The 18,014-nt window shown below is 28.0% G+C and overlaps 1 protein-coding gene across 1 annotated transcript in view; it reads right to left on the reverse strand.

Moving 5' to 3' along the window:
• The window catches only part of LOC142326490 (netrin-1-like), a 220,660-nt gene extending 203,395 nt beyond the window's left edge, over positions 1 to 17,265 (reverse strand). The window contains exon 1 of the mRNA XM_075369070.1: positions 17,081 to 17,265. Coding sequence (XP_075225185.1) covers positions 17,081 to 17,228 — 148 coding nt within the window. The 5' untranslated portion in view covers positions 17,229 to 17,265. The remainder of the gene's footprint in view (positions 1 to 17,080) is intronic.
• Between the last annotated feature and the right edge of the window lie 749 nt (positions 17,266 to 18,014).

Raw genomic sequence — 18,014 nt, forward strand, 5'->3', positions numbered from 1 at the left:
TCGCAAATCAGCTGATTTCGAAGTCGAGAGTTCTAAGGTTCATATCTTAGTAAAGGCAGATACTTTTATATGAATTTAAGTATTAAATCGTGGATACCGGTGTTCTTTGGTGGTTGGGTTTCAACTAACCACATATCTCAGGAATGGTCGACCTGAGACTGTATAAGACTACACTTCATACATACCATCCTCACTCATTCTCTGAAGTAATATCTTACGATGGTTCCGGAGACTAAATAGAAAAAAGAGAAAGAGAGAGGAAATAATTTATATGTTGAGTGGAGAGGACTGGACTAAACTGTTTAATTATATCCGGGATAAATTAAAACTTAGAGGGCAACGGATCTAGGATAAAGCAATATTTTTCAGTAGCCTATGAATTAGCTTATGAATTTTGGCGAAACTGATATTGAATATCAATAAAAATTAACCTTTTTCTTTGCATTCTTGAAGCCAACCTAGAAGATGGTACTAATATTGCTGGTTGTATTATTTGTATGTGAATATTTGTAGATTAATTTTGTTTTGTTTTTCGGATGATTAATTTTTTTATAATTCTATTTTACATCAATAAATACGCAAAAACATTTTATGGGTAAAAAAGTAGTTAATACAAAGATAGAAAAATAAAATGACTATCATTCAGAAAGTTTTTTTTTTTTATTATAGTTGAATATTATGATTATATACTCGTAGGCTTAAGCTTTAGAATTTTGGAAAAATTCTGTTTTCTTTAAAAAAAAAAGGAAAAGTATTTTGAAACTTTAGCGTCAAATCTATGGCTTCATAAGAAAAATCCCGAAAAAATTATCCCCAAATAATGAAGAGTTAGACCATTTTAATAATTAATAGATAAACCCACCGGGTTGGTCTAGTGGTGAACGCGTCTTCCCAAATCAGCTGATTTGGAAGTCGAGAGTTCCAGCGTTCAAGTCCTAGTAAAGTCGGTTATTTTTATATGGTTTTGAATATTAAATCGTGGATACCAGTGTTCTTTGGCGACTGGATTTCAATTAACTACACATCTGAGGAATGGTCGAACTGGGACTGTACAAGACTACACTTCATTTACACTCATACATATCATCTTCATTCATCCTCTGAAGTAATATCTGAACGGTAATTACCAGAGGGTATACAGGAAAAATAAAAAAATGATCGATGGATGAAAGAATGAATTATATAAATGTTTCTCACCTTAATTTAAACAGTATTTTGGTAAAATTTCATTAAGATCGATACATCTAATCAAGTTATCCTTGAAAACACAAACATGCAAATATACATTGTTATAAATAAATTGTAAAGTAGCCAAATCAAAATGGGATCTTATCTTTACTAAATCAAAGTGCATTTGTTGCCAACGTAATAAATTGGACTAAAAAAATTAAAATTAGAAACGTTGTTAATAATAATTCACTCTAAAAAATCTTAGACTACGAATTATATATTATTATGATATAAATTTTGAATTAAATTTAAAATCATGAAGTTCATATAACTTTTAAGTTATTCTTTATGTATAACCATTCGTGCGCGTGTACACAAACGCTTATTGCTTATTCATTTGTTCAAACGGCGATGCATCGCAAAACAATCTACTAAATAACATAAAAAACAAACGTACAATTATTCGAACAAAACATTATAGAAACAAAAGAATTAATCAGTCGACATGACTATCACAAAGTTTCGTGACCGGCAGAAAACAAGGAGAGCAGTCCAAGATTTTCATTATAACTGAACAATACTTAAAAGTTAACTTATTCAGTTTCGACTAACCGTAAAATAAAATCATTTATAAATATTGTTCTTCCTAAAGTTACGGTAGGTTGAGTATTTACCAGCATAATCATGAACACTAAGCTCTTTTTAAGTCTATATACTAATGGGTCAATACCTGCCACTAACTATAAGTTAGGATTTTTCTGTAATTTTTAATACAGTAAATACGAGATTAGTTTACAATTTTTTTTTCTCCTTCAGCAGGGTACTAATTTTCAGAACTAGAGAACCTCTAGGATTTGCCTTAATTTATGGTTAAATCCGTGATGTTATTAAACTATATGCCACGTTATTTACTGAAGACGTAATAATAAAATAGCTCGAAATAGCTGCATGCATGTAAAATTGTAAATAAAATAAAATTGCTTTCTCTGAGAATAATTATAAATATCATCCCTTTTAGGATTACAACTAAGGTATCACTTTTAAGTTTGAATTTTATTTACCTACATTTGTAATGTTCGTGTGCAGCAGTATACGTGATTCGTTAATAATAACTGTAAAAACTTCATTTTCTCCTATAAAGCCTTCATTTTCTCCAGATACTTTTTATTTTTTAGCACGACTGTATCATTTTCAAGACTGATTAGTATATGAAATTAGGTCGTTAAAAACTTTATATAGCACGTGACAGTCATAACATACGTAAATTCTAAAGTAATGCATATGACGACTCCGTAAAAAAATGAATATAACTTTCTCTTATTACGTTTTTTCATCAAGATTTTTAACCTACTTTAAAATACTTCTCTTTTTCATGCCGTTTTAAGTGCTCCAAAATATATTATTTTTATCAATTATCAATGTTCATGTATAATTTGTTACAGGACTATTTTAATGTAATTATTTTAGAATTTAATAGCATAACTATTTCTAACGTATCTAAAAATTTGTGCTAAGAATTCGACAGACTATAGACAGTAATCTGACAGTATCCGGGTTCCGTGACTCTGAATCGCGTATAGTTTGCGAAGCAGCTACTATAATTCTTTATTTCAAAGCTTAACTACTAAATAAAATAAATCATCGAAGTTTAAAAATTATTAAAACCGGTACAGATTTAAGAAGATTATAAATAAATTTAAATACAATAATTATTTATGAAGATTTTCTTATATTCAATATCGAAAAGGATTACGGTTTTTTTCTTTGCTGAATTATGTTTACAAAGAATGAATATTTTTAATTAAAATATTTATTATAATAAGATTACTTATTGTAAAGGAATACAGTTAAATACAATTTATTATTAAACCATAGTTTTTTTTTTTTATTTTAAATACACGCCTTTTTATTATTAACTTAAAGTAATACTTTATATTCATACATATTTACAAGTATTGTATTTAGATATAAAATTGTATTCGCATTGTATGCTAAATTTGTCAAAAAATAAATAAATAAATATATATTATATATATTCTTTTGTTATCTTGTAATAATAATGATAAGAGGTTTTTATATGCAACATTTTCTTTTAATATTACAAGTATCTAAATCCGCTTAAATTTAAAAATACAATGGACTTAAAAGTCTTTTCTATTTAAATAAATCATAACCTTAAAATTTGTATTAAATTTTGAACATATTTTTTAAATTTTATTTTAGTTAATTTAATGTTTAAAATACTAGATGTCTTCGTGACTTAAGAAAACTGAGAAATTATATATTTATGAATTTTTATGGTGTTTATGTATAAAGCTCCAGGTAGGTTATAAGTAAATGCTTAATTGAAAACACCGAGCTGATTTCAGAGAATTCTTTATTTTATTTGTATGCTCATTTTTTATATTATAAATGGAACGACACCAGTAAAATTAATGTACTTAAATTAATTTCCAATGAAGTGAAAATAAATTCTTTCCTTCCTAAGCACTACTAAATCCATTATGAATCATTTTATTAATTAATTCAATTAAGTTAAAAATACAAAATATACAGGTGTCTTACAAAGAAGAATTTCAGGAAATATTGTAACAAGACCAATATAACGAACCAGGATACGAATTTCTTCCAATTAAGAAGAAAGAGAAAATAATAATAAAAAGAATCCAGAAGGAACTAAAAGGATACTCTCTTAAAGTAACGGGTCCTTTTAAAAATCTGTTACTAGTAATACAAACAATGGCACCTCCAAATGTTGTTGTTCTACCAGAAGGGTTACTGGACTTGAATAAGAATTTATTTAAAGTAAGGACGCGTACTATCAAAATTATTACGCTTTAACAATTAAAGGTATGAAGCGGGTATTGATTCTGTAGGCCAGGGGACATAAATATTGACAGGGACCAGCAGTGAATAGTTCTGCTAGGCCGTGTTCGGCGCAGTCGTGATAACAAGCGATAACAGAGTAGTTTCACAAGTCACAGTTGCGGTGACGGCGATAATTGTAAGCGTGTGGAAACAACGAGTGAAGTGTACATCATGAGCGTTCCATTGTACACAGTGGGTAAATAGAAGATGTTGTTCGGTGAGTTTATTAGTAAACAGTAGTGAAAGTGACACGACTCTACTTACTTATTAAGTGTAGGGTAGTTCCACTGTAAACAGTAAAAATATTAATATTTGCAAAAAATTAAGTGATGAACTTTTATGATTATCTTGTTAATGCAGTATTAGTTTCTATAGGTCATTTTAACGTTTTTCGTACATTGGACTGTACGAGTATTCTAGTTTTTATAATTTAACTGCCATTAAACAAATCTTGTCTTTTTTATTTTAAATACTATTTTGTGTTTTATATATATGCATTGTCATTATTATTTATTATTTTTATTTGTTTTGTTCATACGTATGTCTTTAAGGTAATAAATTGTATTTGTAAAATATTTTTACGTTGATAGTTTCTCAATATCCTTGTCGAATCAATCGCGAACACGCGACAATACTCTAGAGGTGAAAACAAGGAAAAACTTCGTATACACATGAGTCCGTAAATGTTTCGTATTCGAGTTATAGCTTGCGAAATATTTCATCCTAGTTTTTGCTTCAAGGATAAAATGAACCTCCACTGAGATTCTTACAACTTAAAATTAAGTCCTAAATTTGATAGTTTCATGCGTGTTCATTTTTTCCATGATATTTTCTAGTACTGAACGGATTTTTTCTTGTGGTTAAAATAACAATACAGTATTTTTCTGTTACATTTCGGTTTATTATTTTTTTAATAAAAAAAGAAGATTTCTTAAACTGCTCTTAATGATTATTTTTCCTTTTTTTATATAAATTTACTCTACAAATTTATTTATTGGCAATTTAACAAAGTTGTTGTAAAACTTGACGAAAATTTTGATTTGTCAAAATTTGTATCGAAAAATGAGATTTTCAATAAAAATTTCTTGTGTTTGATAATTTTCTCAAAAATTACTAGAAATACAATTTTGAAATTGGTTTATACGATTTATCAATTCAAAAACAATATTAAATTTACCCCGTAATTTAAGTTCCAAGTATTTTGATGCAGTTCTTTTAACTGATGGAAAAGGAATCAGAATTAATTTTTGAAAATTATAACTGAAAAACAAAAGTGTTTCCGAACTTATGTTTCTGACAACGTTTTGTTATTTCGTTTAGAAGATGTCTTAAAAATCTTATTTTTTCTTTGTGAGACACTCTGTGTTTTTAGCTTTGTCAGTTAAACGTTAAGAATGTACCATTTAAGGAAAAGCAATTTTTCACAGGAAAAAAGAAAGTAAAAACAGAGATAGAACATTCGCACATACCAACTAAAGTAAGTGCTTTTGTATTTTAGTATAAGTAATTGAGATAGTGTAATTGTAACCCAAGAAAAAAAGAAAACGTGACAAAGACAAAAGGTTATCAATCACGAACTTTTTCACTCTCTTCATTTACTTACTGTTTTATAATAGTGGTAGCGATTACTGTAATGGTGGTAATAGTGGAGAAATTTATACCCCCATTTAAACAACCCTTATTCCTTAGGATTTACGAGCAAACAACAATATTAAATTTATAAACGTTTAATCTTTATTTATTTAATAGACGTTTATCACAACTAAATTAGTCATTCCAATTTAGTTAAAAATATTATTAAATCATCAAATCTATTCTAGCCTGTCTATGACTCTTCTATCAGCTAAAAGCAATATTTTTAAAACAATATACTTTATTAAAAGACCGGCTGCTTTTTATTACCTTGTATCTTTTTTAGTATTTTTACACAAAAACCATGCAATACCATTTTATTTATTTACTTGTAACCATTCGTTATGTAATAGTATTAAATTAATGAATAAGCAGTACCTTCAAAACTAACTTCAAATTATAATGTAAGATAGACGATATAATCCCGTGGGAAATTAAATTGCTCAATGAAGTTAAAGAAATAAATAAATCAAAGTATTTAACGAGTAATATAAACATACATACAAGAATAATATTTAATTAAATAAACCAATGATAAATATATATTTATCTTTTATCCCATTATTTTTATATTTTAAAAACTAAATAAATCTATTATTTTTGCGTAGAAAAAATTATACGATAAAAAAGTAATGAAATTAAAATTTTTCTATGCTGCAATAAGTGATTAAACTATAAGTAAAAAATTGATTTATTTACCCAACAAAAATCAAGACAGGATAAAAAAGTCAACTAATGAGATTTAAAAGAAACAATATCATAGAATTAAACAGATATAATGAAAAACACCTAACAAACTTTTAGGAATATGTTCTACTGGTAAAAATAAAGAAAAAAGTGCCTTCGTATAAACGTAGGTTAGAAAACGCTTCGTTAGAAATGTGTCGGCTTGCAAAAGATTTCGCCCTGATTTCTGTGCCTTCGGTAAAATTAAATCAGACTGTACAATTCGTGGGACCCAAATTAAGTGATTTTATATGAAATCTAACCTGGAAAACTGAAGAAACATATCTTTTCAGACCTATTTAGGTCTTGAATTTTGTACTTTTCGGGAAGTCTGCCACCTTTTAGTATGTTTTTTTTTTTTAATTAACTAGAAATTCCTACATTTTTATTTAGTTTCTACGGACTTTATTCATGCCATTTTACGAAGAATCAAATTCTCTACAGATTTTGTTTAAACCTTTTAAGTATTCATTATCCAGTTAACTAATTTATTTTACCCCAGACATAAAATGGTATTTAATAATGTTAGATAACTGATCAAAAATGTCTATAAGTATAAATTTTAAAAAAAATAGAGAAAGTGGATAATTTCAAATATTTAGGAGAATGGATCAGTTGGACTTTTTTTAGATCAAAAACCGTTAACCGTTACATAGATAATAAAATGAAATTAACTTTCCAGCTAACGAAATACACATATAACAAACAGTCTTTATTATGGAACTCAAAATTTCGATACTATAAATCTCTGATAAAGACGGAAGCACTCTATGCGGTAGAAACCCTAAGACTGTACTAAGATCTACTACAAAGATCTACTACAAAATCTAACAAAAACAAGTAAGGAAAATTAAAACAAAACTTTAGTTCCTAAATTTAAAAATAATCAGGTAGAATTAATTCCAAATAACAAACTTTATACTAAAATTGAAAAATTGTCAGACACGATAAAGAAAAGACGAAACGCATTTTACTCCCATTCATTTAGAATGAATAACAGTAGATTAACTAAACAAATTTTTGATTTCTTTCAAAGTTAAAAAACTAAAGTCAAATGGTTTAGACAATTCCAAGAAGACCTAAAAGAATTAAAAATAACTGAAGAAATTATAAAAGAAAGTGAAATTTAAAAGATGAAAATAAAAGATTCCAAGAAGAGCCAAAACGCCAAGACAGAGCTGAACTTTATGAAGAACGAAGGAAAGAGGTATTAAAAGAATGAAAAGGTACTGGGCAGATAGAAAAACAGGAAAAAAGGAAACAACTGCAAATAAATGTATGATCTAACGTTCGAAATGAACTTCCGGAGAAAAAAAATGTTTCTCGGCCTGTATCGTATTTTACCCCAAATTTCTGAAAAACTACTATACATACAATTCTGGGTTCTATTTTTTCAACTTTTCATTTCAGATTTCATATAAAATTACTAAATTTGTAATCCTAAGAATTAGTCTGGTTTAATTTTACCGAAGACGTAGAAATCAAAGCGAAATCTTTCGCTAGCCGACTTGCTAACATTCCTTTTCCCAAACCTCTATTTATACGATCATTCTTCTTTATTTTCGCCAGTTCAATATGTCTTGAAAGTTTGCTACATTCTTTGTGAATAATCTATATAATGGCTTCCAACCAATCCGAAATTTAAAACAACTGGGTGGGTATGTTATTTTAATATCTCCTTACTTTGTTATTTTATTAAAGTCATTCATTTTTTATTTCTGTAAATAACTACTCCAGTCAGTCACTATAATAAAAAGTGTGTTATTTTGTTTAACCCGTTACTGATTCAAAATTTGAGGTTTTCTGCCATTAAAAAAACAAAAATAACTTAGTATAATAAATTTAACTGTAGTTATTTAATAAGTTTAAAGAAAAAAGGGTTTTTAATCCTGTAATAAACATTTAAAATTCCAAGTCTTTAAACAATATCTTTATTTCCTCAGAATTTTAATACCCGAAGTGTTTTTGTCATAGCTTCTTTTATTTACGATTTTACTGTATTCATAAATTAAGTAAAATCTACTCAGGTAGATTTAAGCATAAATGGCCAATCCACAACGTGAATTACCCTTGCGCAACACTTGATTTAAGTACTAATCACAATTCTTTAGGTTTTCATAAGTAACATAATAAATTAAGATAAGTAAAAATTAAGTTATATGAGGTCCACACTTTGAATTCAAAAAAAATTATATTATAAAAATGTGAAAATAAGTATGAAAAAATGGAAGTGATCGGTTGATTTGATTTTTTTGCTCTAAATTGTTACATTGAAATTCTAAAATAAAACTTTTACCAAAATTTATGAATTTATTATGCATCATCTTAACATACGTATATTTTTACTGCCAAGCATCTTTAATTTTTTTAATGAATATCTTTATTTAATTAAAATAAAATTCTATTAACTACTACCGCAGAAATAAAAAAAAAAAAAAAAAATTGAAATAAATTAAAAATCATACTTTTCAAGAAAATTTGTAAAATGTAGATTAGTTTTACAGGTATACATATATTACTGATAAAAAGCAATATGAAATTGAAAAGTACTTTTCAATGGGATCAATATAGAGTTGGTTCGTCGGCTAGGATTTCATTAGAAGAAATGACCAGTCATGCGATAGGTCGTTTGTTCATTCTATCGCCACCGACTTCTCCCTCCTACACTCCACCCAAACCCTTCTAAAAACACTTCTATCTTCTAACAGTAGACATTCTAACCGGGGAGGGTTCATTATTTGTTCTGTACAAACAATTCTTTACTTGAAAATGGGGAGTAATGAACACGGCTGATCATTGCTTTCTCTTATATATATATATATATATATATATATATATATATATAAGAGAAGAACAATAAACTTTAGCAAAATAAAATTGTTCAGAAAATCATTAGGTGCATACACGCTTCACAAAAATCTAGACTAACTATTGAAATTAATCTCTGAACACTGGAGATCGTTATATACTCAAATAATTTTCTAGCTACTGTAACTGCATACTTCAATTAACAACTGAAACATGTCACAGAATCAAACGTATACCTAAAACCAGTCTATAGTAAAAAAAATACTGATATATATAACGGATTAAATGTAACAACATTAATATATATTTATTGATTTATTACCTCCATTAATACTAGGCTGAAGCCAAATTATAGATAAATAAATCTTTTAGTGTATGAAAAAACGCAATGCCTAGCTGAGATTCGAACTCGGAACTATCAATATGTATAGTAGAAGAAAAAAACAAGTGGTAAGAAAATTTCTTAACCCGAAACAGTAGAAATTAAAAATCCTTCCATTTACTTAAAAAAGACTTCAATTTACCATTATAATAACATTAGCTGCAGCAGTTGTATTAGTAAAAATAACAGCATATTAAAAATATTCATTTTAATGAAATTTCGCCGTTCATTAAACTCTACGTTCCTACCACCCTATTTTTCAGAGGCTGCTTATTTTATTTTATTTTTTAATTTTAAATTGTACCCTAGTCGTATAGTCTCATGATTACTTAGTAGACTTCTTGTAGCCGTAATAAAAAATATTAAAATGTTTCCAATAATTTCTCCCCAAAATGATGCCATAGATATTTTATAGATCGTTTATTATTACGTGTAACTTCCATTTTTTTCTATACAATACCAGAGCAACGATCAATGTAATATTAACATATTACATAATACATAACAATGTAATATTTGAAGAGTTAAAGTGGTTTAAAATTTTGTAAGAGGAAATTTCCGCTTTTAATTTACATTATCCATATTAAATTATGTTTGTGGTAAACTATCATGTTTATTTTATGCAGAAGAATACATATTTGAGTATTTCATAAGTAGTAATTTTTTCCTTTATCATCAATATTTCATAATGTTTTTATATTAATCTTTGTAATTATATTAACTGATGTAGACTAGTAAGATAAAAAGGTTTGTTAATAAACAAAACCCATCTTAGATAGAAATATTGTAGTTAGGATAAAAAGTATTTGATAATATGGAACGAAAGTTATATATATTATTAGTAAATAGTACAAAACAAAATATCTACAAGAAAATTAAGGTGAAAGGATTACTGACAGTAACAAGTATTTTGACTAACTAAGGAAGAGGTTTGACAAAAACTTTGTGCGAGGCATATAATATAAACTTGAATTTTATACAGTTAGAAAGAAGAAAGGAAGGAAGTGAAACACTTGAAATAGTTTTGAGATCTCGAAAATAGAAATAGATTAAATGAAATGAGCAGAGAAAATAAAGAAATATTGAAAAGGAGAGAAAAATTTAATGAAGATTATATGAAACTGGAAAACGTCACGGTTGAAACACATCAGAAGTTGAAATTGTCTTCAACGAAGAGTCAGATAAAAAACTCAAGAGACTAGAAAAAGGAAGACAATTGGGATATTTAAAGATAATATAAATGGAGGAAGCCATACAAAAAGAGACACGATGATCAAGACGAGAAAAATAAAGGACGTTCATTTGAGATCTCTTGAAAGACAGATCCACCAAAGAAGAAAAAATTATGTTTATATACTAGTGATAACTGGGTAACAATCGAAACGAGTATCTAGTTTTGTATCTTTATTTTTAGCCTATCGGTTATTTAAACATTTTAAGTGATAACTAATAATATTTTTAAGATATACTCTCGTAATTCCCTACAAGATTACGTGCTTAATCACACATAGCTGATAAATAAAATTTACAGTTACCATGAAAAGTAAAAAGGATAATAGTATTTTACAATTTACATAATAGGCCTATATACAGTTTCTTACGAAGAACGGTCAAGGTGAAAATAAAAAAGTTGTAATAAAAATGTTTGTATAAATATGGATCTGGAAATGCATCGTTTTCGAATTGTAGCTTGAGAAAAGTTTTACCTTGATTTATGCTTCAAGTTTAAAACAATGTGTAAATTTAAGTTATACTTAAATTCTTTGAACTTAAATTATCGGGTAAATTTCATGGCTTAAATGCTATTTTTTATTGTAATAAAAAAAATTATTGCACTCCAAACTTCAAAAATTTATTTTGTGACATCTACTTTTTGTGGTTTAGAATAATTTTTTCAAAGATTACAAGTAATAGTTTTAGGACCTGTTTTTCATATTAAAAACTATATACAACAACCAAATACCCTTTAATTTATGGGTAACTGACCTATAAATGAAAAAAAAAATAACCGTACAGACATCGGTCTAGAAATGTTTTGTTTTCCAGCTATAACTGGAAAACCAATTATTTCCGATCCTATGTTTATGTGAACTTTTTTATTTACACTGAATACATTTATCTACCTTTTTTAACTTTTTTCATAGTTTTTAAAATAGAATATATCCGAAACGCGTCAAAAAGTAATTTAGTTATGACGAAGCTAACAAATGAACATAAATGTACTTAGAATAAACGATTATGAAGATCTTAACAAAAAATGTTTATTACGAAACAAAAATTACCCGTTTGAAAAATTTCAGTTTTTCACGCTTCATTTTCCCATTCATTCTCACACTTTATGTCTGTTTTCGTGCATCATTTTTGCGATTCTATTTAACAACTTCAGCCGTACCTCAGAATTTATCAACCGATTTCAATAAATGAGCATTTGGCACCGTTGGTATTAAAACAGTTGTATAAATTAACTTTCCACCTACCAACAATTTAAAAGTGTAAATCCTAGTACTTTCGGAGCTGTTACTCCATCTTCAGGAATTTTCTAAAAGATGTTAATTTAAATTCAAATCAATAATCGTTTTTAAATTAAACTGACGGTCGTCGAGAATAAAATTAATTCGTACGTCAATAAGACAGTAACGTCATGTTTGTAAGATGTTTGCGACTATTATCCTTAACATAGTCGCAAAGATCCTCATAATACATGAACATAACAGTTTAATTTAAAAACAATTATTGATTTGAATTTAAATTAACATCTATTAAAAAATCCCGGAAGATGGAGTAATAGCTCCGAAAGTACTAGGATTTACAATTTTAAATTGTTGGTAAGCGGAAATTTAATTTATACAATATTTACAAAGTTATTAATAACTAAAAACATTTATTGACTGTCACTTTCAAATTAGTAATTCTTTCCAAAATGATTTATTTTTTAAAGATGTTTATTACAAAAATATCTCAATTCGTTATTAAGATATAAATTTTATAAAAAAAACACAAAAATGGGACAAAGAAGATGAAGCAATATTTGCCTACATATTTAGGATAATTGTGAACATTTGCTCACATGAAATTTTTTGTTATTTTTATATCCTAAAATTGTTCCTTAATTCATCAACACCCTCTAGAAACCGTATATATACACAGGAATCCGGATGAATAATATTTTACATCAGTGAATGAGATGATCAAAATCCTTTCTATAATTTTAATACTTTTAATTTTGTTTTTAAATAAATCATGCATGATTTATTTATGTGTATAATGTATAATAAGTATATTTAAGTATATCATGCATAATTATATAATGTATATATATATTTTATATAATAGAATATGTATGTACACAGAATGTATATACTTGTACATTATACACATTCTGATGAAACAGATATCTGCTAAATTACTAAACATAGAAAAAAAACTAAAGCAGTAATAACAGGAAATTAGTTTATTAATATTTATACAGATATATATATATATATATATGAAACTATTATAAATACATCTTCTATATATATAAAAACGTTAAGTTCGTTTGTGTACGGCTTCAAAAACTCAAAATGTTCTGCACCGATTATGCTCAAATTTTATCACGATATATAACCAGCATCAAAGATTGTTTTCATATATTTTAAATAAATCTATCTATCTATTTTTAATTTGTAGTTTTTTTAATAAATAAGAAGCTAATAAATCAGATGGAAATGTAAACAAAGGAAAACCAATCAGATCAATGCAAGATGGCCGCTGTCAAACACAACGACCAATCACAAAGAGCCCGTATAGTCGTTGCCAATGTAAACAAAATCACAACTGATTAAGTAACAAATTTCTTTGAATTATATTTAACTGCTAAAACATCTGTATTTTATTAAAAAAAAAAAAAAAACATACACAAGGTGTATTATGTCCTTTGTAAGAGAATTCGGTTATTGTCTTCCACAACGCTTCTTATCATTAAACGAAAAGAATTCCAGCCGTGTTATAGAAAAACAATGATATCAAAATGTGGCAAGGTTCAAAAGAAATAATTTTTGAAGAGGTTTAATTTAATGTTCAATCATTGCAAAGGGGTTCGCGTATTAAAAGTAATTATAGTCCGTATAAAATTGGTTTGACACACAACGCCATATTGGTAAGTCGTGTTTTTATTCGGCTCGTAACGAATATGTTTGCCGGCCTCCGTGGCGCGAGTGGTAACGTCTCGGACTTTAATCCGGTGGTTCCAAGTTGGAATCCCGGTCAGGCATGGCATTTTCATACGCTATAAATCATTCATATCATCATCTGAAGCAATGCATAACGGTGGTTTCGGAAGTTAGAAAAAACAAAAAAAAAACGAATACTTAGTTGTGGTTTCAGTGTTACTATTTGTGAATTTTGTTCTTTGCTTTTACATAGCAAAGAACGCTAAATTACCAAAAAACGATTGTTTGGTCATATATATGTAAAAAAATAACCTAACAAAGGATTTTTTGGTCATTATGTAGGGATACAATTTTTTGTGTATTTGGTTATTTCGACTTTTTTTGTTTGCATAGTCTTAAGTCTAACTGGGCTATAAGAAAGTTGGGTGTTTTAATTTATTTACTGTAAGTCATCCTTCTTGGTGGCTTTTCTTTTTGTTTTGGTGTTTTTTTTTTGTTTTTTTTTAATAAAATACATAAAATACAGATGTTTTAGCTGTTAAATTTAATTCAAAGAAATTTGGTCGTTGTGTTTGACAGTGGCCATCTTCCATTGTTCTGATTGGTTTTCCTTTGTTTATATTTCCAAATTAAAAATAGATAGATAGATTTATTAAAAATAGATGAAAACAATCTTTGATGCGGGTTATATATCGCGCTAAAATTTGAGCTCAATCGGTGCAGAACATTTTGAGTTTTTGAAGCCGTACATAAACGCACTTAACATTTTTATATATATAGATATATATCTAAATGGAGAATGATATACTTTCAACAATAAAAAATAATCAAAGGAAATAATAGAAGAATAGTGTATATTTTAAAGTTACTATAGAGTTATTATTTAATTTTTTCTTTTAAAATATGTTTAGTGATGAAAATTACTTAAAATTAATATAACTTTATAAAAGCATTAAAATTTTTTTAAAGTTTAGTTTAAATAAGAGTTTAATTACTTGTTTAGTCTGATACTATTAAATGTGAACTAAACATTTACATTACATAACAACGTTAAACAATAGCAAATAAGCTGCATGAAAAAAAAAATAATAATTTATGTAATAAAACATTCTTTTAAAAATAAATGAAAAATAATTTTAAAAAAACTTTACATAAACATGTTAAATAAGTTTTTTAACTCTCAGTTAAATCGTTTTAAAAGTTGATCCAACAAAAAAAAATTACTTTTGTTGGATAATAAAGCCCTTTAATTTTGTTTTTAGGAACAATTCTTCAAATTATAGAAACGTTTGACTGTAATACTATCAATGTTTTTATTATTTTATTTATTAAAGAAATAAAAATCACCCATTATTACATAGAAGATTACTATAAAAATCACCCATTATTACATAGAAGATTACTATTTTATCCAAAATTATAAAATCATATATATACAATATACATATTTATATATTGAAATTTAAATTGATTTTTAAAGATATAATGTAATTAATTCATTGTTTTTTTTTATAGTCGCATCAACGAAAACAGTCATTAGTAACGTACATATATGAGTAATGCGCCGGTCGCTGGAAGAGCGACCGGCCAATGTTTTAACTGCAGAGAGGTTGGCCATGTCAAGGTGAATTGCCAGAAGGTAGCCCGCTGCACTTTCTGCAAAACCTCTGACCACGTTTTGGGAGGCAGAGGTTACAGAAATGTACACCGGAAGTGAGGGGTACTCACTGTGGAGCATAGAATTATTTTGGGCGAATTTTTTTTTGTGGTAGAATTATTGTGGCGAGATAGCCTCGTCCAGGAGGGGTGAGACACTCCGGCATCTCATCACCGATGAGTGAACGGGGACTCCTGGCGGAGCCATGGGGAGGGGGTTAAATAAGACCGTAGTCCCGGTGGGAGATCCCTTTGGGGGTTCTCCGTTAGTGGCAAGGCGGGGGGGAATATAAGACCATAGTCCCGGTGGGGAGGATCCCGAAGGGATCCCCTCATTTGAGACATGGTGACTAAACGAAAGACCGGTCCCGACCGGTGGGACCTTGAGTTCTGCCGAGGTTGTTTGGGGAGAAGGAAACCCCCCCGGAACTGTATTTATGTTTAATTGCGGGTTATTTCTCTCTGTGGGGCGGGGTAAAAAAGAGTAAATAAAATTATTAACTTAAATAAAACTAAGTGAACATAAATAATTAGACAATAAAAACCCAAAATTGGATAGGATAACAAACTGAAACATGAATAACAAATATAAGAACATGACCACTGGGCAATTTTCACTGCGCACACAGTTCGACATAATGGATCTCACGTAAGCAAACCCACTAAATAAAAAAGTTTATTTTATAAATAAACCTTTATACAAGGTTTTTTTTTATAAATTTAAAATATTAAAGAATTATTTGATATTCAACATAATTGTTCGTCTTATCAGCGTTCAGTAGTTTATTCAAGTAACTCGTAGTTACCGTTGTATTACGAGCACGTTTTGGCAATTTCTCTGTCACTGCTTAGCTTCATCAACACACAAGTCACAACAAAATGGAATTGAAGCCTAAGAACACTCCCGGGATTACAAGTAGTTTAATTTTTACGCATTAGTTGTACGAAGCTCTGACATTTTTGTTCAAAACCTAGGATGTAAAGAAAAAATTGTTTAACGTACTGGCACATTTAGAAGAAACACGTTAACATCTCTACAATTAGTATTCGGACAAGAAATGGAAGCATTATATTCTTGTTTCTAACATTAATTATAGTATATAATGATTTAAATTTTGGATTAAAATTTAGAATTCTGGAAAATAAATTAATTTATATGTAAGAAGTAATACCCTCTTAAATACAAGAGCCAAGTGAAATGAATTTTACTCTGCTTATTGAAAATATATATTAGTTAAACCTAATTTTGTACATACATAAAACGTTTTTTCCGTAAAAATATTTAAGGGAATTATAAAATAACCAAAATCAAGTTTATTGCAAAAATTATGTTTCTTTTTATTTATTTTTTAGCAAGATTATTTATAAAAATATATAACCTCAACGTTTAGAAAATTATTACTTATATTGTATATGATGATTTTAGTTAAAGATAAAATTTATAAATTTAATTTCTATTTTATCAATAAGATTCCAAACATTGTTTATGTTATTTTAGGATTTTACATCTTGCACAAAAGAAACTACATGTAGAATATAGAATGATGTCTCAATACACTTTAAACTGATAATTGTAAAAATCTCTTTTACAAAACAAAAGAGCATTCTTAGTAAGAATTATCAATAAATAAAATAATAACATATTTGACTTGTAAATCATACTAAAAAATAATAATTTAACGATTACCTTTACATGCTTTGCGATGAGATATTGGTTTAGTTGGGTCTCTATAATAACCTTCTTTGCAATAGTGGCAATGCCGACCGGCTGTGAAATGTCTGCATTTCAGACATATACCTCCGCTAATTCGACCGGATAACTTGTACAATTCCATGTTAAAACGACACCTTCTCGCATGAAGATTACAGTTACAGGCTGAAAAAAAGAAAAAAAGAAAATTATTAATAAATCTTAAATTAAATCTAGATAAATAAAAACATAAATGTTCGTTTGTTTTAATCTTAAATCTCCGAAAGTTCTTCACCGATTGACTTGAAATTTTGACGTAACGTTGCATCTAAATACACGCGTGTTTTTATATACCTAGTATTTATATAACTAAGATGTCACACTCGTGACAGGTAAAAACATGTTTTTTGTTGTTTTTTTTAAACAGCGCTATGTCTTGGACGTAAAAGCAACACACGCTATACTAAACATTTTACGATTCCATTTCAATGTTTCCGATATGTGTGTCCACTATAGACTAAAAAAACTACCGGACCGACTTATGCGCGGGGAAAAGAGAGAAAGGGAAAAATCGGAAAAGATAAAAGGAAAGAAGGGAAAATAGAAAAAAGAAAATTGGGAAAACGGGGAAAACGGGGAAAACGAAATAGAAAGGAGAAAAAGAAAAGGGAAAGGGAAATAAGGGAAAGATCAATGGGGAAAGAAAAGGGAAATGGGAGGAAAAGGTTAAAATGGTGAAAGGGAAAGAGAAATATATGAAAAGGGGAAAGGGAATATGGTAAAAATGAAAATGGGAAACGGAGAATGGGGAAAAATGAAAGAGGAGAAAGGGAGAAGCCCTGAAAGGGTAAAAGGGAAGGTCAAATTTTGTGAAGTTCCTTAATGTTCATATTGTTAATGTTTCATCAAACTTTCAATTGTATTAATTTAA

Source organism: Lycorma delicatula, chromosome 6 (assembly GCF_047948215.1).
Source record: "Lycorma delicatula isolate Av1 chromosome 6, ASM4794821v1, whole genome shotgun sequence".
In the NCBI taxonomy this organism is placed as follows: Eukaryota; Metazoa; Arthropoda; class Insecta; order Hemiptera; family Fulgoridae; genus Lycorma; species Lycorma delicatula.